Source organism: Apodemus sylvaticus, chromosome 1, assembly GCF_947179515.1.
Source record: "Apodemus sylvaticus chromosome 1, mApoSyl1.1, whole genome shotgun sequence".
NCBI classification, from domain to species: Eukaryota; Metazoa; Chordata; class Mammalia; order Rodentia; family Muridae; genus Apodemus; species Apodemus sylvaticus.
Window position 1 is genome coordinate 108,576,673 of NC_067472.1, and position 19,837 is coordinate 108,596,509.

Sequence of the window (19,837 nt, forward strand, 5' to 3'; positions counted from 1 at the left end):
TTTTCTTTTTCTTTTCTTTTTTTTTGTTTTTTGTTTTTTGTTTTTGTTTTTTTTCGAGACAGGGTTTCTCTGTGTAGCCCTGGCTGTCCTGGAACTCACTCTGTAGACCAGGCTGGCCTCGAACTCAGAAATCCGCCTGCCTCTGCCTCCCAAGTGCTGGGATTACAGGCGTGCGCCACCACCGCCTGGCTCCTTCTTGCTTTCTTCTTCCTTTCTTTCTTTCCTTCCTTCTCTGTCCTTCCTCTCTCTCTCTCTCTCTCTCTCTCTCTCTCTCTCTCTCTCTCTCTCTCTCCTTCTTTTTGCTTTGGGAAATGACCACAGGACCTCATTTCCCTGCCACACACTGCCACCAGCCCTGAGGCCCTGAGGCCCTAGGCGTCACAGGGTCACTGTGCAGAGATTAGTTGCAAGCTGCCCTTGGCTAAGCCACCATTCACACAGTCCGTTGGGAATCATTCACACAAGGAAGCTGAGATTGGGTGAATTCTAATAAATGCTATTGTTCAGCCCATTTAGTGGCTAATAAAACACGATGGGGTGGCTGCACGGAGGTGGAACACTGCGGGGTACGCAAGAGACACCCCATAAGTCTCTGACTCTAGAGAGCCCTGACTAATACAAGACCCAACTGCAAAACAGGATCACGAGGCTTGAACTTCACATCAACAGGAGGATCCCTTATTTGGTGGCCCTGAGGGTGTCAGGCCAGAGAATGGCAGGAAGGAGGCGGCCACTGCTGTCTTCGAGCATGCAGGGACTCTGCCTGGGCAGGCCTCGTGCAGTGGTCATCCAGGTGCTTCGGTGTTCCCACGGCATCTTTTCTGACCGCATGCTGCATGTGTGGGAACAACCCAGGCCAGGCGCAGAGAGCTGGGAAGCCTCAGCAATGGCAAAGCTAGACCGGGCATGGGCGCTCCCTCGGAGTGGGGGCTCAGAAGGGCCCAGCCCTGCTCCACACTCACACCACTGCAACTGCTTCGCCCACACTCCGTGCTCCTCTCACATTTTTGTTAGGCAGATGGCTGGACTCACCGGCGTCCCCATCACCCCCACCCCCACCCTGCAGTGGCTATGTGGGAGGGCCACCCATCCTCACACACCTCCTTGCCTACCACCAGTGCATTCCTTGCATACTCTGTCAATGGCTAACCCACTGTCTACCACCCCTCAAGCTCTTTTGTGGGAAGAACTGATTCTTTTCCCACAGCTTACATGTGAAGCTGATTTCCAGGCATGTTAGCTACAGCGCTACCTGCATAGTGGTCCGCCATGATTACCTGCTGAAAGAGCATCAGCTGAGCTGTGTTCTGGGACCAGCTGGAATTCCTACCGCCTCTTTTAACATGCCTCGTGCAGGGGTGCTAACCCAGTGAAGAAACAGATCAGAGAAGCTCGGTGACATGGCCCAGGATCTGAGAGTAAGCAACAGAGTCAGGTCAAACCTGGCTCAGTGTGGTCTAAGATTTGGAAGCAGACACAAAGCAATTGCCATTTATTGTTTATTCTCACATACATTGTTTTGTTTGATCCTCACAACAGTCCTGTGAGGTAGGTAGGGTTATGCATTACTATACGCCCATTTCACAGATGAAGAACTGAAGGTGGCTCAGTGAGACGAGTGACATGTGTAGTCACATAGGATGTTAGTGGCTTGACAGGTTCTGTATTGAGTTAGGAAGCACCGAAAAAGATGGAGAAAGCAAAGTTCTATGGGGAGAAAAAGGGGGGGCAGTGTTGATTTCTGAGGTTTCTTCCTTGACTTACTTGAAGATTACCACAGATCTGCTTGTCCTGATTGGGTTCTCTGAAGAACTTTCCAGAGTACCACAGGTGCAGTGGCTCAAGGCAGCCACATAAGACTCCTGAGTCCCGCGATAGGGAGAGAGAGGCCTTTATTGCCTTAGGACCAAGTTTTGCCTCTAACTTTGTAAACTCTCCACTCACAGGGTATAGCTATGGAAGCCCTTTGCGCTGTCTATCTGTGGATGCTGGTTCTGGGCTTCCCTAGTTGTGTCTGGAGCTCTTCCCCGGTTGGGGTGCTATAAGACTCTCACTGCAGTAGTCACTCCAGGGCTGAATCATGACCTGCAGTTTAGAGGTCCACGGGGTTCCTCCCCCGCTGGGGGAGTGGTGTCTGGAGTTTCTGTGCTTATCCCAGGAAGGCCCATAGGTAGTTAGGACTGGCTAGTGTGACAGAGAAGACTGCTCTCTTAGGAGCAGTACTCAGGGGCACTGGGATTATAGAGAACACCTGTACTGCTTGCTGAACAGTTTCCCAAACCCTAGAGCTCCTCAGTCAGTGATCATCTTCTAGCCAGAAACAATTAGGAGCATGCTGAGCCATGCTGGTGGGGAAGGCAGGCGAGCTGGGGACGGAGAACCAGGCAAAGCCATGTGAAAGATGTTTGGCTTACAAGGATGGAAAGGAGCTGATTCTGCTGAAGACAAGTTGCAAAGGGGATCAGTTCTGAGTAATGACATCTTCAGCGTCTAGTCAGAGCAAGGACACATATCTGTGTATAAAGGAAGGCCTAACAACAAGACCTAACACAGGATAGACTTGGGGTCAATACTGAAAGAACTTTTGAATAGTCAGCACTGCCCAAGCATGGCAGGACTGCCTTGGGGATAGTGGCCATTCTATCACCAGCGGGTATACAAGCTGGCAGAAGGGTTCCCTTGGAGATCCTCAAGAAGAGGCACTTGCTGCCATGCCCTGGGGTGTCCTAGAGGAAGGGGAAGAACTAAGAAACTGCCGGATTACTTTCCAACCCTGAGAGTTCATAACGTATTACTGGTTTACACTGACTGGTGTCAGAGATGCCTGCAGTCCGTGGGGCAGGAACTGCAGAGTCAGGCAATGACCGGACCATGACGTGTCTTCCATCTTCTTGGCTTCATTTCCATCATAGGGAAACGACCAGTATCTGAAGCCAAGAATCTTTGACTTCAGCCTCTTCAGGAGGCCCCTCCTGCCTAAGCCTGGACACTCACTTCCCTAGGCCATGCCACGGCTCAACTTTCTCCCTGAGTGGAGCCGCAAAGGGTTCTGGGAATATATTGCATTCTAAAACACCCAAATGCAGTTCAGTTGCCTTTGGGCAAAGGTGTCCTGGTGCCTGGGCACATCCTCAGAGCAAAGAGCAGGAGTGATGGGGTTTGCTGTATCTGTTGTTGCCTAGGAAACGAAAAGGCGACTATTGTTCCCACCCTACCTGTCAGCAGCCAGAGCTCTCTCTGGAGACGAGTTAGCAGGGAGCTGATTAGTGGTAGGTGATTGCCCATAAAAAAAAAAAAACAAAACTGCTGCTTTGTCCTATCCAGAGAGTCCTCCTGTGGGCTCTTCTTGTATGCTTCAGGTAACTTTTAACTTGTCATCACAAGCTACCCATCGGCAGTTCAAAATGGCAAGAAAAGGTGGTTCTGCTCAGAGGACATGTGGATTCCAGAAGGTGGACTTTGTCATGGGGAATCAGGTCTTGCTATGCAATTAATACAGATTAGTATAGTTCCCCGCCTTGTGCCACCGGCGAGACACTCCTCAGAGCCTTAGCTGACATGAGCCTCTTGGGAACTCCTTCCCCTGTGTGACTCGGGTCTTTCTACCTGTACCGGATTAACCGAATGATCTTATTGTTCATAACGTCGAGAGCATGTGGATGGGAGGGGTCAATGCAGAATCCGTCACTCAGAGCGATTTTCAGCACCTCCTCCACGAAGACCTGGAAGCTGTTGATCTGCTTGTTGGCAGGGACCACCCACAGCCTTTTGAGGTTCTGCTTGGTGTACTCTTCCTCTGGAAGGCCTTCCACATTGGCCACCCAGTCAAGAGTCAGGTGGTTAGGGTCCTGCAAGTGGCTGGTGATGGAGGAGAGATTGCCATTGGAGCAGTAGAAGAGCTTCGAGCCAAGGAGTTTGAGGAAGAGGCAGGATGTGCTGAAGATGCTGGCGTTGAACACCTCCATGCTGGAGGACGACAGGCTGTAGATCTGTGGGGCCTCCCGCACCGTGAAGTGGACCGTCTGCACACGCTGCTTCAGTGTGATGTTGAGCATGGCGTTTTTCTCCGCCTTGGAGAGTTCCACCTCCTTTTCCTGCAGGGCCTCAATTAGGGGCTGCACCTGGTAGAAGTCAGCTTCCCTGCGGAGCAGACCCATCTCCTGGAAGTCCTCTGGCAGGTCCAGGTGGGAGGTCCGCAGGAAGTTGAGGATATAGCGGAACACTTTGCCATCGCGGTCGATGAAGCAGTTACCCTGGCTGTCCCTCTTGGTGGGCATCTTCCCACTGAACATGGCCCCCAGCATTGAGTCAGGGAAGCTGGTCAGGGTTGCCAATGAGGTGGTGTAGAGCTTCCCCCCAACATTCAGCGTAATGGGGTCAGACATGGTAGGAGGCTGGCTGCCTGGAAACAGTTCTAGATGGGTAAAATGAGAAATGATGGTTATCCAACCATGTCTACCTAGTCTCAGTCTATAACTAATTACAGATCAAGCCAACAGTGAGGGTCACCTGTACTAATGGCTGGGGGATGGCTGATAATTGCCCCCGTGCTAAGTAAAGCCTGCTAAATAAACAAGGGAAGACACACACACACTTGCACACACGGTCTGTGTCCTAGTACGCCGAGGAATCTTAGAAAAGCTTCCTTGGTGATTTCAAATGTTCAGTGAGGCTAGAAAGCCACTGGTCTATGGAAGAAAGGAAATTGAGTCTGGGACAGAAACTCCTTGAATTTTTTAAATGAATATTAATTTGCATACATAACAGTCCTATCATCTTTGATACAGAGAATGTCATTATCCGTCCCGACTGTAGACAAGGACAGCTGGGCCCAGACTTATTCCTGGCTTAGAGAAGTAAGTGCTTTGGCAGGATTCAAGTTCAGGTTCCTTTTGTTGTGTGTGAAAGAAAACTGTGTAAATAATTACTAGCTGGAGAATGTTATTCTTTGAAGTACTTAATCAGTGCCTTATGATGGGGCTCAGTTCGCTCACCGCATCTGTGCTGATTTGAAGAGAATTATTCTTCTCGTTCAAATTACAAATAGTGTGACTAGAGCCATTTTCTATCATGGATCACTTTGCTTCTGGCCTCCAAACGACAATCTTTTCTGGACATGCACCATAGCCTGTCCCACCATGCCAACCCACCCTGTCTTGACGAAGCTCGTCTTGCTCCTCAGCTATCTGAAGCTGATGTCACTTCCTGCAGGTGCTTTACCCTTGGCTGGAGGTGGCTCAGCCCTTAGAGCATTTACTGCTCTTGCAGAGGACCGGGGCTCAATTCTCAGCAATCTCATGGGGCTAACTGCCCGGAACTCCGGTCCCATAGGATCTAATGCCCTCTTCTGGCCTCTGAGGGTACTACATGCATGTGATGCACAGACAAACATGCAGGCAGAATATTCATAACATATACAATAAAAATAAAATATTTTTAAAGACAGTAAAAACGCCCCTCACTGCCTTCCAGCCTCCAGCATCTAGGGCACTAGTCTCCCTTAACTGGAAGCCTTGGGTCTCAAATCTTCTTAAGGTTCTAGAGAGCATGAGCTACAGCTACCCTCTCAGCTTCTCCAGGGAACCTGTAGAATGGGCTCAGCAGCACTGCCCTTACAATGGGTAGGGAAACCAAGAGAAATAAGCCTCAGTTCTGCCCTACAGAAGAACCCGTGCTGGTGGGAGTGGGGGGCGGACAGACAAGAGACAGTGAAGGTGCACTGACTAGACAGATGCTCTAGGAGCTGGGGGAACTGAGTCACGCCCGCCACAGTAGGGGCCATCCTGCTACGCATACTTACTGCCTAGAGGGGGAAATGGGTCCATGGAGGTGTGGGGATGGGATAGCAGCGGCAGAAAACGCTTCTCTGTATTTCTATTTGAAGAGGGTTTCTACTCAAGACCTCTTTCTCTCCGGAGATGGAGCCAGGATGAGCTGCTCTGTGCATGTGGGTGGGGGAACCGTCCCCTTGTCAAGTCCTTCTCAGTCGAATGGGGGCATTTTGATACTGCAAAAAAGCATGAACCATCTGGAGTGTCTGAAGAGCAACCAGCCCACGGTGAAGTTACAAAACTCTTGGCAGAAACTGGGAACAGATGGGCTGTGAGACATTGGGGAGGCCCAACAGAGCTGGGTGAACAAGCAGCCGTGGAGGGGCGGAGGCCAGCACTCGGAAGCAGCAGCTGGGAAGGGTGCTTGGGCTCACATTGAGTCAGGCACAGGGAAGATCCAGGAGTGGGTCGCCTTTACTCTGGATTAGATGAACTAGAATGTTTTTTCTCTTCTTTCCTATCCTCAAACTCTGATCTCCTCGATTTCTTTTAGACAACAACCTGCATATTTTAGTATTTTTATCCTTGAGAAATGTCACCTTCTCCCCCAACCCTGTCGTTCTAAAATACTGGACTTCACACCTAGGCTTTGTGAGGTAATTCAGCTCCATGGGTCAAGGATCGGAGGGGCTGAACTCCATTTCCAGACAGTCCTGTGGTCCGACTCTAGATCTCCTCCAGGTGTTAGTGCGGAAGTGTCGGGATGGAGTGGGGGTGGGGCGGGAGGCATGGGAGGCATGAAGCTTTCCTGGAGACCTATGGGTGGTGCCTACACACTATTTCTCTGTTTGCATAAAGTAGCAGGGTAGGTTTCAGAACAATCTGTCCTTTGCCTGGGGAAGGCAGCAGTTTTGGTTGGTATGAACAGAGGGAGACTAAGAAGGCAGGCTTCCTGCCCTAGCCTAGGGAGCTCTCCATAGGTCTGCCCCAGAGCCACTGTGAACTCTTCTTGGCTACCAGCTGCTGAGGTCAAGACCTGGGAGGCTGCCTGGATTCTTCAGAACTACCATCTACCTTGAAACCATTTCTATAAGTACTGTAGGAACCTAGCCACAGGCCTGCTCCCTAGTCTACACCCCACATCTTCCCTTGGCTTTGTCTTTTGTCTATTCTCTTCTGGTTTCTAGGCCAGACTTTCATGAAGCGTGGTTCCCTGTCTAAACCACTGTCCTTTCAGTCTCCCCCACAGTTGTGCCTCTCTCTACATTCTGGGCTCTCGCGTTCACCCCAACCACCTGCCCTGCCTGCTACCCACTACCTTTTCTCGATCCATCTTTTCTTTTCTTTTTTTCTTTTTGTTTTTTTTGAGACAGGGTCTCTCTGTATAGCCCTGGCTATCTTGGAACTCACTCTGTAGATCAGGCTGGCCTCGAATTCAGAAATCTGCCTGCCTCTGCCTCCCAAGTGCTGGGATTAAAGGCATGTGCCACCACTGAACTAGGAGTCAGTTTATCTGTGAGGCTTTGTCCAAATTCCTATGTTAAGAACTCTCTTCTCACTGGGTATGGTGGTCCATACTTTTAATTCTAGCATCCAGGGATGCAGAGACAGGAGGATCTCTGTGAGGTCAAGGGCAGCCTGGTCTACATAGCAAGTTCCAGGCCAGCTAAGGTTACAAAGTGAGTTCCTGTCTAAACAACAACCTGCCATCTTGAGGGCTTCAATCTTGCTCAGTTTGGTGGTTCAAACCTGTAATCTTTGCTAAAGCGGGAGAATTACAAGTTCAAGGCCAGGACAGTAAACTTAGTTAGGATTCTGTCTTATAACTCATTAGAAGAATGCTTTCTTAGCATGCAGAAAACCTCAGATCGATCCCCAGCATGGGACAAAAGGTCCTCTTGCCTCCCACCACGTCTCTAGCTTTGCAGAACATCTGACAAGTACCAGATTTTATTAGACTGTGTAAATGATGCTTAATCTTCAGAAAAGCAATGTATTTGTCTAGAAATTACAGGTATTATTTGCAGGGAGTTGAAGCTGTTTCGGCCAAAGATGAAAAGACACACCCCGGGTGAGGAGAAGCCCTCTCTCAGCAGGCTCACCTATGTTTCCACACATCTCTTTTCCCTGCCTACAAGAAGCCATTTTGTCTGCCGAAAGCTCCTGGGATAGCCATCTCGATCTCAGAGTGTCAGCCCTTGAATAAGCCCTGGCTTCCTTCTCACCGCGTCCTCCTCTCACGAGTATTGGCTTTTGAGAGGGGAACATGCTCAGTCTTAGAACAGGAACAACACAAGCTCCAGACATGATGGGTAAGCCTGTGATCCCAGCGGTTGGGAAGTGGAAGATTACTGACACCAGCAGGTCTGTGGCAATTTCCTCTGGGATAAACAATCCATCTTAGAAGGAAGGTCTAGACTGGAGGAAGCTCACTAGGAGGCGGGACATTAGAACTGAGGTGAACAAAAGGATGTTCTAAGGGGAGGTGAAACATCCTATCCTGTAGGGAAGCTTGCAAAGCCCCCTACATAAACAATTCCAAAGCTCCAGGAGGTCCCAGAAACCGACTCTGTTCACTAGGCTTCTCCCTCTTCAAGCATATATAAACCAGGACTGCAGAGAGATCTCTCATCAAGCCAAACTTCTGGAGGAGGCTCGAGTCACACGGGCCACCTGAGATCATTTCCAACCTACCGCCCTGTTAAGGTTACAGTCGTGCAGTGGGCTTCTGCTTTTTGTGAGCTGTCACACAGGACTCTGGGTAATGCAGATGTCTTTGAATCATTTCTGCTCCTGTAAGTTATTCCAATAAAACTCACTGGTTCACCATGTTGGACTATGGTGGTTTCCTATCTGAACCGAGTAGATGTTTATTCACATTTTCCTAGAAACACAACATTAGCCGAAGTTGCTAGCAGGTTCTAGGCCACTCTTGGCTTTATAAGACTCTTGTCTCAAAAACCTTCAAACCAAACCCAAACCAAAGAAAAAATACCAATGCAAAGAACTAGTAAGCACTGCTACCTGTTAGAGGTATGGAATTAAAACCACAAATACTATTATATGTCTACAAAAATAAAAGTGCTCAATTCTAAATGCTGGTAAACACACAGTGATGGAGTGTTGGTAAGATTAACGGTGTGCTAAGAAGGCAAGGATGGTTCTGCTGTCATGACCAAGTGACTGAAGAGAGGACGGCCATGGAGCCTGTGTGGGAATGTCTAACACGGCTCTACTCACGCCGGCTGAAACCCACAAACTACTCAAACATAAACACATTGTGCTACAGTTCTATAACACAGTATGACTCATAACTATACATTATATAACTTTTACACACACACACACACACACACACACACACACACACACACACACACACAGATACAGATGAAAAGCATCGCCACAAGTGGAAGAAGCCAGCCCCGGAATTGTGCATGATTCTATTTGTATAATACTCTGACAAGGAAAACCAGAGGTCGAGATCTGCTGGTGGCCAGGCTAGGAAGAAGGCAAGGGCCATGAAGAGGCACAACAGAATATTTTGGAGTGATGAAAACTCTGCATATCTCGATGTCTTGGTGGTCAAAACTTAAATAATTATAACTTAAGGACTTTCATTGTCTATAACTCATCTCTGTAAATGGAAACAGAATGACACAGCATATGAATGAGTCATGAAATCAATAGAGTAACTGGGCTGTGGTCAGTTACAGCTACTGCAGTGAGATTTCTGTTTCAGTTATATGTGTGTACTTGATCATAAAATGATACCCCAAAGGGAGACACTCGCCTGCTGAGTGCTTTAAATTAAAATCAAAATTACACAGTAGGCTGTGACTGTAGGGACGAGAAAAGACAAAGCCCCATCCTTTGAGGGTAAGAACTGAATCTGTCAGATGAACTGACAGGAGACAGGCTCGTAAGAGAAAAAAACACCTAAGTATACAGTGGTTCCACAAATAGACGCCAAAGAACGGTCAGATAACTAAGGTCTACACAGCACCCCAAGTAACAAGTGAGAACAGGGGCCGGGGCTTGCCACACGATTGGTGTGGCAAGGATACTTACATGGATACAATGCTGGTTCTCTCAGGTAAGAAGAGCTTTCTAGAGCTACTCCCAGAGGGATGAGTGACAGACAACCTGTGACAAAATTTGTTTGGGCACTGGGTGTGGTGTTCCTTAGTCTATTCTGTGATTCAGTTCATCGTCTGTGTTGAGGATCCAATAGGTAAGGAGCTATTAAGACAATTCTCAGTCTTTCCTCGAGAAAAGAATCTTCTGAGAAAGCCCCTTCCTGCACTTGGAAGGAGAGTTAGGAGCTAGAAAGGCAGGAAGTCAGAGAGACTTTGTTTTGTTTTGTTAATTCAAAACACTCAGCACACTATGTCACACTTCGGGGTTTCATTTTCTGAGCCCCCAGCCCTTTCATAACAACGACAGGACTCATGTCTGCATGGCGGGTGTCTAGCACACAGGAATAAGAATTATGCATCCTGGACCCATCTCCAGGTCCAGGTCAGAGCTCTAAATGTGAAAAGCCCCGGAAGCTCCTTGGGTGTCTATTGATCTCAGCTCCACTTCCTGAAACACATGTGATGGAGTGTCTTCCGTTGTTCTTGGCAACAGCTGCCAACAGCAGCAGAGCTTACGTCAGCAGCTACTTCCGGGCAGTGACTGGTCGCCAGAAACACCAGCTACTAGAAGGTTGAACTTTCACCCTTCACCTTTCAGCAGGGCCCAGAGTGACAATCACTATGGCTAAATAATTTCATCAGCCATGTTTGCATTTGTGAATGTCTTCACAAACGCCCCAACAGAATTCTGAGTTAGCAAATCCAAAGACGTACTGGGGGGGGGGGGAGTGGGGGGGGGAGGCAGGTGGAGGGAGGAAGCTGCTGGCCTTCTCTCAGACTTATCCTTATACAATAAGCCAAAAACCCATTAAGCAGACTGCCTTCATGCATTCTGCAGGACGGTCTTATAAATCATCTGGCCTGGGTAGGAGGTCCTGGGGTCCTCTGATTACAGTTAGCTGGTGAGAAGCACACATGACAACTTACAGTTGGGACTGGCATCTAAGGAAGGAAGAGAGAGAGCCGCCTGAGCCTGTAGGGTCTGCACTAACTCTAGGCAGACAATGTCAGAGAACTGCTGTGTGTGGGGAAACTCAACCTGTTTGGTATTGGTGTAAGAGTAAAGGGTAGGTTTTTTGTTTGTTTGTTTTTTGGGAGAGGGTGTTGAATGACATATATTTGAATATTTAGTCACCCGGGTGTAGAACTGTTTGAAAGGATTAGAAGGATTAGGAAGTATGGCCTGGCGGGAGGAAGTGTGTCAGTGGAGTGACTTTGAGGTTGTAAAAGCCCAGGCCAGTGTCTTTCCCTCCCTGCTGCCTGTAGATCAGGAGGATGTAAAGCTCTCAGCTCCAGGGCCATGTCTGCCTTATGCAGATATGTTCCCCTATGATGGCAATGAACTAACCCTCTGACGCTGGAAGCCAGGCCCCAATTAAATGCTTTTTATGAAATAAATGATGCTGCCACCGGGAACAAAGAAACGCTTCTCAAAAAACCTCAATGAGTGAATGAATGAATGAATAAGTGTTGACTTGAAACAGTGACTAAAACAGGGGGTGGGCTGGGGATGTAACTCAGCAATCTAGTTCTTGCCTGGCATGTGAGGCCCTGGGTTTAGAAAGTGGTTTTAAAGGGTTGAGATGTACAACTCAGGAGCATCTGCCAAATACATACAGTACTGGCTTCCATTCCCAGCACTTCAGACAGGCAGACAGACAAAACTGGTGACGGAAGCTCTAAGCAGCAGAAGGTGTAAGAGCCTTCAAAAGTCTGAAGCCTCCTGAAGCGGCGTGCTCAATGCCATTCGGCAAGCGCCCTGGCAGCCCAGCGCTGCCACCTGCCCCGGGGCTCACCTGACACCGGCAGCTCTGCACTCATTTAAACGAATTCCTTTCATTTTGGGTGGTGGTGATCAGCTTGGAAGCTCCCGTATGTTAGCCAGGCATTCTGTCACTGAGCTCTCTCTCCACCACCTCTCTCTCTCTCTCTCTCTCTCTCTCTCTCTCTCTCTCTCTCTCTATATATATATATATATATATATATATATATATATATATATATATGAAATAAAACCTACAACTCTGGGACGTCAAGACAGTCTCTCTACTACTGTGCTCTATCCTCAGCCCTACTCTTAATAATGCTTTATAGAAAAGTACAAAGAATGATTCTGTCGTGCTAAGTGCTTCCCTCTTTGCGGTAGTCCTGGACACGCCACTCCCAAGCATGACTGCACGAAGCCATGCCCCCTTTGGCCTATCGATTGTTCAGCTATTTTGAGAACGTGCAGACACAGGAGCAGCTGATGCACTCCGAGGGAGGGGATTTGCAAATACAGAGGAAACGCATTCGGAGTTTGGAGATGACCATGGTCACCTGAGGCTCTCCTCTGTACGAGAAGCCAACCCATCGGAACTACACATTTCCTGCCCATGCCCCGCCCATGCCCCACCCCCCATAATTCTCCACCACTGCCAGAGACCTAAGCTTTTCTTCCTTTCTTACTCCAGAATATTATATAAACTTCAATCTCAAATCTCAAGTCTCTTTTCTGTGGGACTCCCAAATGGGCTTCCTCCTCTTCATCCGCTTTGTGTCAGTTAAGCTGAAGTTGAACCTATTTTTTCCTATAATACTATTACCCTTTCCGGTTTGTAGATGAGAAAAACTGTGGCTCAGGGACGGTACATAACCCACACATCAAATGAGGTACAAGAAGAAAGGAGGCGTGGCCCCTTGTTCTGGAAAGACTCAATGAAGCAGTATAGAGTAAAATCAGAACAGGGAAGTGGGAAGGGGTGGGTGGGAGGACAGGGGAAGAGAAAGGGGCTTATGGGACTTTCGGGGAGTGGGGGGCTAGAAAAGGGGAAATCATTTGAAATGTAAATAAAAAATTATATGGAAAAAAAGGAATTCCTAAAAAAAAAAAAGAATATATCGAATAAAAATAAAATAAAATTATCTAGACAAAAAAAAAAAAAAGAAATGGCTCAAGATCACATGTCTCGTCAGTGGGGGAGCTGGGGTCTGAAACCAATGCTGAGTCTCATACCTCAGCTCATTTCTATCACAGGACCCCAGGACCCCAGCGTGCAGTGAGAACGAGAGATGCCGCATCCTCAAGTTCTCTGTGGAACTTTGCCCAATCACATCTGAGACCAGGGGGACAAAAATCCCAGGATGACAAACAGCTCTCGCACATTGCAGGTCTGTACAATCAAGGGTGTCTACTGAAAATGCAACATTTAAGCCGGGCGGTGGTGGCACAGGCCTTTAATCCCAGCATTTAGGAGGCAGAGGCAAGTGGATTTCTGAGTTCGAGGCCAGCCTGGTCTACAGAGTGAGTTCCAGGACAGCCAGGGCTATACAGAGAAACCCTGTCTCAAAAACCACAAAAAAAAAAAAAAAAAAAAAGTAACATTTAAAAGTCAGGTCTTTAAAGGTCAGATTTAAACGATGACTGAGGATGCAAACTGAGTCAGGAAATACAAGTTCCAAGCAGCAGCCTCATGTCGGAATGAACAGTTCTCTTATGAAGGTTTTCCAAGAGGCAAATCTAAAGTTCCAGTTTGCCTGTTCAGGTTAAAATGCAGGGAAAAAAACCTACCCTCTCAACCTCTCTGAACAAACCACAGACATCACACTAGGAGGCAGTAGAGCCTTGATCCTTAAGAGCATTTGACAGGGCAGTGGGGCCAGGGGGCCCTACCTGGTTCTGTGAAGGGGCATTTTCAGTCTAGGGCCTGAAAGTCAGCTTTTGTAACGTTTAATTGAGACCCTTGAAATAGAAATCTTTGAGATTATCTGGAAGGGCTGTGCCCTGCAATCCTCTGTCCTTGAAGACTCCAGGAGGGTAGTCCTGTGCAGTCAACCTGGTTGTGGGTGTGTTAAACATAGTGGCCCCTTTAAGCTCCACAACAGTATGTCACAGAGAGTATTACTTCCACTTTACAGAGGGGAAACTGAGGTTCAGGAGATTAGATAACTTGCCCAAAGCACCAGCAGGCTGTGTCTCCAGGTCACTCTGCTGGCAGAGTGTGCACTCTGCAGCCTGTGGAACAGAAGGTCTTTGCCCCTGGAGGTATCATCACATCTGCCAGTCTCAACCTGATTCCAGTCACAGGCCAGGGCCGGAGAGTGAGTCCTTCCTGAGTGAGCCGATGGCATACTCAGAGCCTCGTGAGGCATTTCCTGAAGATTATTTCACTAAAATGCCACAGCAGCAGTGTGAGGGACTGTGATTATCATCCTGGTTCTAGAATTATAAAACCAAAGCCCAGAATAGTGAAGACAGCTACTGAGGACCACACACTGAGAGGAGGCTCGCCTGGATTTCCAAATGAGGGCTCTTAAGCTGTGTGCCCTGGCCACTACCATAAGCTATAGTATTTTATTAAGGACCATAAACAGAATTTGAATAAAGGCTCATAATGCTTCTGAGAGGAAAACAAAAGACATTGATTATAGTGCTGAACTACTGAGCTACTGAGCTTAAATCAAAAGATATTACCATTGTCCTAAAATAATAATAAGATGTAGCATCTTTTATGTGCTATCATTGAAGACCAACTGTTGTAACAACTCTAAACCTATGAGTAATAATTTCTCTTCCCTCTGGTTCAATCACTCAGAGAGCCTAGAAATGATCTATAATATGGACATACCTGCATGGGTCTTTATAGATATCTCGTTCAAGAAGAAACTAGGACTTCCTGGAGAAATAGAGGGTTCCTGGGTGTTTTGAAGGAAAAGTTCCAGGTGGGCCTGGAACTTCTTTTGCCAGATAATAAAGAACACAGACTAATAAGTTCATGTTAGAAGCAAACAGGAGCTGGCCCCACGGACAGCAGATTTGATATAATTTGAGTATTACTATTATTAATAGTAGATTTTAGCACATTGGAAAAATTTAATGGGTCTATAAAATTACTGCAAACAGAGAGAAAGGGGTGAGGAGGGAATGGGAAAAAGAAGAAAATGCTATTCTATAAAAAGGAACACCAGGTGGTGGGCAGGCCCTGCTGCTGTCTTAGTTTCTTTTCCAGAGGCTGTGATAAAACATCCTAACCAAAAAACCAAAAAACCAAAACCCTCAAGAGAGAAGCCTGTTGTAGATCACTGCTTGAAGTGCAGCCCATCACAACAGGGGAGTCAAGGCGAGCAGGGGTTGTGGCATACCGCATGGTCACACAGGAGGCACATCACAAGGTCACACTCACCTACAGTCAGGGACAGAGGGAAGAAGCACTCAGCTCCCTTTCTCCATTTGTAAAAGGGAAAGGCCCCACCCACTATGAAGACATGGCTGTGCCTGTGTGCAGGGACACATATTTTTGATCCCAGCACTCAGAGGCACCTTTGGGTTTAAGGCTAGTTGGTTGAAATAGTGAGTTCCAGGCTAGCCGGAGAGCCGCAGAGCTACACGGTGAGGCCTTGTCTTGGAAAACCACCCCCACCCCCCACCCCTGTCCCCAAAACAAACAAGCACAAAACTAGACACATGAGTCTTGTGGTGGTTTGAATGAGAATGTCTTCCATAGGCTCAGGGGTTTGAATATTTGGTCTCCACGTGGTGGTGCTGTTTGGGTAGATTTAGGAGGTGTGGCCTTGCTGGAGGAAGTTTGTCACTTGGGGCAGGCTTTGAGGCTTTAAAAGTTATGAACCATTCTCAGTCTGTTCTCTCTGCTTCCTACTTGCTGTTCAAGATGTGAGCTCTCAGCGCTTCTTACTGCCATGGGCTCTTGGCCCTCTGGATAAAGCTCACACAAACTCTTTTACAAACTGCCTTGGTTAAGGTGTTTTATCACAGCAAGAGAAAAGTAACTGACACAGATCACCCCACATCAATCACGATAAGATGATCAAGATGGTCTCCCACAGCATGCCCAGAAGCCTGGCTCCCAGCTGATTCTAGATTTTGTCATGAGGACAATTACCACTAACCACCACAGTGTTATAGGCCTGCTTTTCCTCTACTTGGGAGGTAGAGGTAGGGAGACTAGGAAGGAGTTCAGGGCCAGCCTGGGCTACAGGAGACCCTGTCTCGACATACTCCTCCACTCAAAATGAACACCAACTAATACAGAAAGAATAGTACAATTAGAATACCACCATTTTGTAGCCTTCAGTGTTACAATTCAGGCAAAGATCATCAATGGACATGGCATGGAAGAAACAGTCTAGAGCCTTCCCACTGCTGCGACCCTTTAACACAGTTGTTCATGTTGTGGTGACCCCAACCATGAAATCATTTCATTGCTACTTCATAACTGTAATTCTGCTACTACTAGAAATCAGAATGTAAACACGTGTTTTCCAATGGTCTTAGGTGAGCTGTGAAAGGGTCATTTGACCCCCAAAGGGTCGTGACCTACAGGTTGAGAACCACTGGTCTAGAGAATGTGCCACAGACATTTTCCTTGTTACCATGGAGACTTATGCTGTCATGACATTAGCCACTAACCAAAAGGCTTCATGAAGACCCCTGATATCTGCCTTCTAAAATGATGGGATCAGAAGTCCACATTACCAAAAAGCCAGAAACAGAAATAGTTAAGATCTAATCATTAAGGAACTAATCAAATATAAACAGGTAAGATGGCTCTTTCCAGATTAAATGATTGGCTCAAAGAAGCGTTAACAGATACAGTATGTGGATCTTGACTAGACTGAATCAATAAAGGTAACAACCAGCTGGGCAGTGGTGGCGCACGCCTGTAATCCCAGCACTCTGGGAGGCAGAGGCAGGCGGATTTGAGTTCGAGGCCAGCCTGGTCTACAGAGTGAGTTCCAGGACAGGCAGAGCTACACAGAGAAACCCTGTCTCGATAAAACCAAATCCAAAACAAAAACAAAATAAAATAAAATAAAGATAACAACTAAAGGTTTTTGGAGAAGGGTAATCTGGAAAAAATTTAATACCAAGTGTTTACTTGGTAATACCTAAAGGTAAGATTAAAATTATGTAGGAAAACACCACTCTTATGAGATGGACAGATACTGAAGACTTTAGGAAAATTTTTAGATAAGGTATTGCTACGTGCCCCAGGCTGGCTGAAAACCAATCTTCCTGCTTAGTGTGCCAAGTGCTGGGACCATGGGCATGTGCCACTGTGCCACTGTGCCTGGCTAAGATGTTCGTGTTCTCTCCTCCCTCTCAGCCCACTCTCTCCATTCTCTCTCCTTTCTTTGTGTGATAGGTTTTCATAATGCTGCCTTCTCTAGCCAGTCTGGAGCTCACAGGCTCAAGTGATCCTCCTGCCTCAGCATCCTGCATAGCTCAACTATAGGGACGAGCAATCAAGCCTGGCTTATTAGTTAAAGTAGCTGTGTGTGTGTGTGTGTGTGTCTGTGTGTGTGTGTCTCTGTATGTGTGTGTCTGTATGTATGCAAATGTGTTCAGGCATGAATAGGCGAATGCAGGCCATACTTGGAATTTATTATAGGTTTGGCATTGAGAGACTAAGATAGTCAAGTAGGACCAGAGCAGCCTGGTGGTGGTGGCACATGCCTTTAATCCCAGCCCTTGGGAGGCAGAGGCAGGTGGATCTCTGAGTTCGAGGCCAGCCTAGTCTACAGCCTGAGTTCCAGGACAGCCAGGGCCATACAGAGAAACCCTGTCTCGAACCCCTCCCCCCACACCCTCAAAAAAAGTAGGACCAGAGTTGGAGAAGTTTTTTGAGTGGGAAGTCCTTCTAGATTGGACCTGGCCCAGAGGATCAGCCTGCCCCTCTTCCGTTCTGGGATCCAGGGTTTGAGATATGGCTGTCGGGGCCTTGTTTCTGAGGCTAGTTTCCTCCTGAGCCTAGCATCTGCTGCTGTTAAGGGGCTGGAAGGAGACTCCTGCTGTGCATATCAAGAGATTTGCAGCCTAGGTGTGCTGAGCATGGTCAGAGAGGACCAGCAGGGCTTCTGGGGCAGAGGACAGCATATGGTCTTTGGCCAGAGTCAGTGTTTGTGGTAGGCTTTCTGAGGGAAGATTGCGGTGGTAACCAGGACAGTTCAAGCTGTGATAGCTACTTAACATGCTAATTTCTACTCCCCCTTCCTCTCTTTCTCCTCTCTCTCTGTTTTCAAGACAGGGTTTCTCTGTGTAGCCCTGGCTGTCCTGGAACTCACTCTGTAGACCAGGCTGGCCTCAAACTCAGAGATCTGCCTGCTTCTGTCACCTAAGTGCTGGGATTGAAGGCATGCGCCACCACTGCCTTGTGCAAATAGCTTTATAGATCGGTACCACAGGCCCTTTCCTTCCTCTGAAGCTTGACTTCTAGTCGTTCCCTTAGGCAGGATTTTGAAGGAAAAATCACACTGGGCCACCAGGCCTCACATGTGGCATCCACACCATCCTTTTTGACTCAAAACACTTTATGCTCATTACTTAGCACAATTAACCTAAGTAGGTGCCCGGCCTCCCTGCTGGGGTGGGGAAACCCCTCACCATCGCTAGAAACAGGCTGGACAGGGAGTAGGGAAGACATTTATTTTTTTCTATTACTTTGTTTAGTTAGAGCAATTTTCGCCTTCCAAACTGACTTGTTCACCAACAGGAATATTTATGTCCCTGTCTTGGAGATAAACACTTTAAAACTTCTCATTTTGAAATACTCCCTTGAAATTTCTATTTGGAATCAGATGTGTAAGACAATGTCTAATTGGCTGCTCTCTGCAAAGGCAATGGAGGTTTCCACCGTGTAGGGGAAGGGCCGGAGCACTGGGTAAATTTCAAAGATGACAGTGTTCATGCGAGTGACGCCTGCCGATCAACTAGCAGCTTCCTAGCCTTATCCAGGGCGATCCAGGGTATGGACTTTGGCCCAGAGCCCTGCAGACTTCCCCTTCACCTTTCACCCCCAATAGCCGATGGTCATCTTGCCCCATCCTATCTCTGAGAGGCCTACAGGCTGCTCCACTCAGTTCACACAAGGGGCACTGGAACCTGTGCCCATCAGGGCGGGGTGGGGGCGGGTTGGAAGAAGAGCCCACCCAGAACAGAAACGCTTTGTTGGAGATGGGCTCGCTCTCCCGCTTCATCTTATGGTTTTCCTCAGGTACCCACACCTCCTTTCAACTTTCTGTTCTGTGGTCTTCCTACTCCTCCCCACAGCGATAACTGTAAACAAAGCGCTTTCAAATAGCTCCAGCCTGAGGACACCAGAGAAGGGCTGCCTTGAAGCTCAGCATTGGACAAGCTAGGGCACAGGTCCTTCAACTTTGGATGGGTGGGACATCACAATGCTTGCTTCTTTTCTATTACCCCAGACCATACCTCTGTTTCCCCTGCGGGCAGAGGAAGGCAGGGCCTTTGAAGGCTTTTGGGGCAAGTCACTCATCATGTGTGCTCCTCAACTGGAAACAGTTATGGTGAGGCCTTTGCAGGATGAGTGGAAAGAGTATGTGTGTGACGCACTGAACTCCAGGGATGGGCTCTTTATTTTTGGTCACATGGATAGAAAGGTGCTGTGTACATCCACACGTCCTGGGGTTGCTAGAGCTGGCAGGGGTCCCTGTCATCCCTGTGGTCCGCCTTGCGCTCCCCAACCTAACCCAGCACCCACTCCTCAGCTCTGGAACTGGTCCCCTCTGATCAGACAAGAGGCCCCCTTCTCACCTAGAGACCCGCCCCTTTCCCTACCCACCAAAGGCTCCTCCCACAGTGCGTCCCTTTTCCCCAGCCCCGCCCCTCAGATAGTTCAGTCCACCCCCTCCCCCGAAGTGCGCTCCTCCCCCGCGGCCACGGGCGGGGCTACCCCATTTCACAGATGAGAACAGCGAGGCCGAGACAGATGACCTTTCATGGCAGGACAGGCGCCCCGAAAGGCCTGTATGCGTCCGCTGGGTTCCGAGCCCTCCCCCGCCACCCCGGCGCACCGCACCCACCTCCTGCCCTCGCTCGGCAGCCTCCCCTCCAGCCAGCGCAGCTTCGCTAGGGGGTGGGCCGGGCGGGGGCAGGGGCGGGGCGTCCCGGGCCGCACACTGGCCGCCGGG

The 19,837-nt window shown here is 48.4% G+C and overlaps 1 protein-coding gene across 2 annotated transcripts; it reads right to left on the minus strand.

Moving 5' to 3' along the window:
* Nucleotides 1-1,463: 1,463 nt before the first annotated feature.
* Nucleotides 1,464-19,766, minus strand: Kctd21 (potassium channel tetramerization domain containing 21). Of its 2 annotated transcripts, XM_052158458.1 has the most exons (3): nucleotides 19,730-19,765; nucleotides 5,801-6,007; nucleotides 1,464-4,414 (listed from the first exon to the last, which is right to left on the minus strand). In XM_052158458.1, exons 2-3 carry the CDS (start codon nucleotides 5,823-5,825, stop codon nucleotides 3,603-3,605), a joined length of 837 nt encoding a protein of 278 aa, XP_052014418.1. In that variant the 5' UTR covers nucleotides 5,826-6,007; nucleotides 19,730-19,765; the 3' UTR covers nucleotides 1,464-3,602. The 2 variants fall into 2 exon arrangements, with proteins under 2 accessions (XP_052014418.1, XP_052014419.1); XM_052158459.1 differs by lacking the exon at nucleotides 5,801-6,007 and having other exon boundaries at nucleotides 19,730-19,766.
* Between the last annotated feature and the right edge of the window lie 71 nt (nucleotides 19,767-19,837).

Bases quoted from the DNA above. Each gene is read 5' to 3' on its own strand.
- Kctd21 (XM_052158458.1), bottom strand. From the start codon at position 5,825: ATGGACCCATTTCCCCCTCTAGGCA. The intron at 4,415-5,800 runs GTAAGTATGCGT...TTACCCATCTAG, and splicing joins CCCATTTCCCCCTCTAGGCA to AACTGTTTCCAGGCAGCCAG.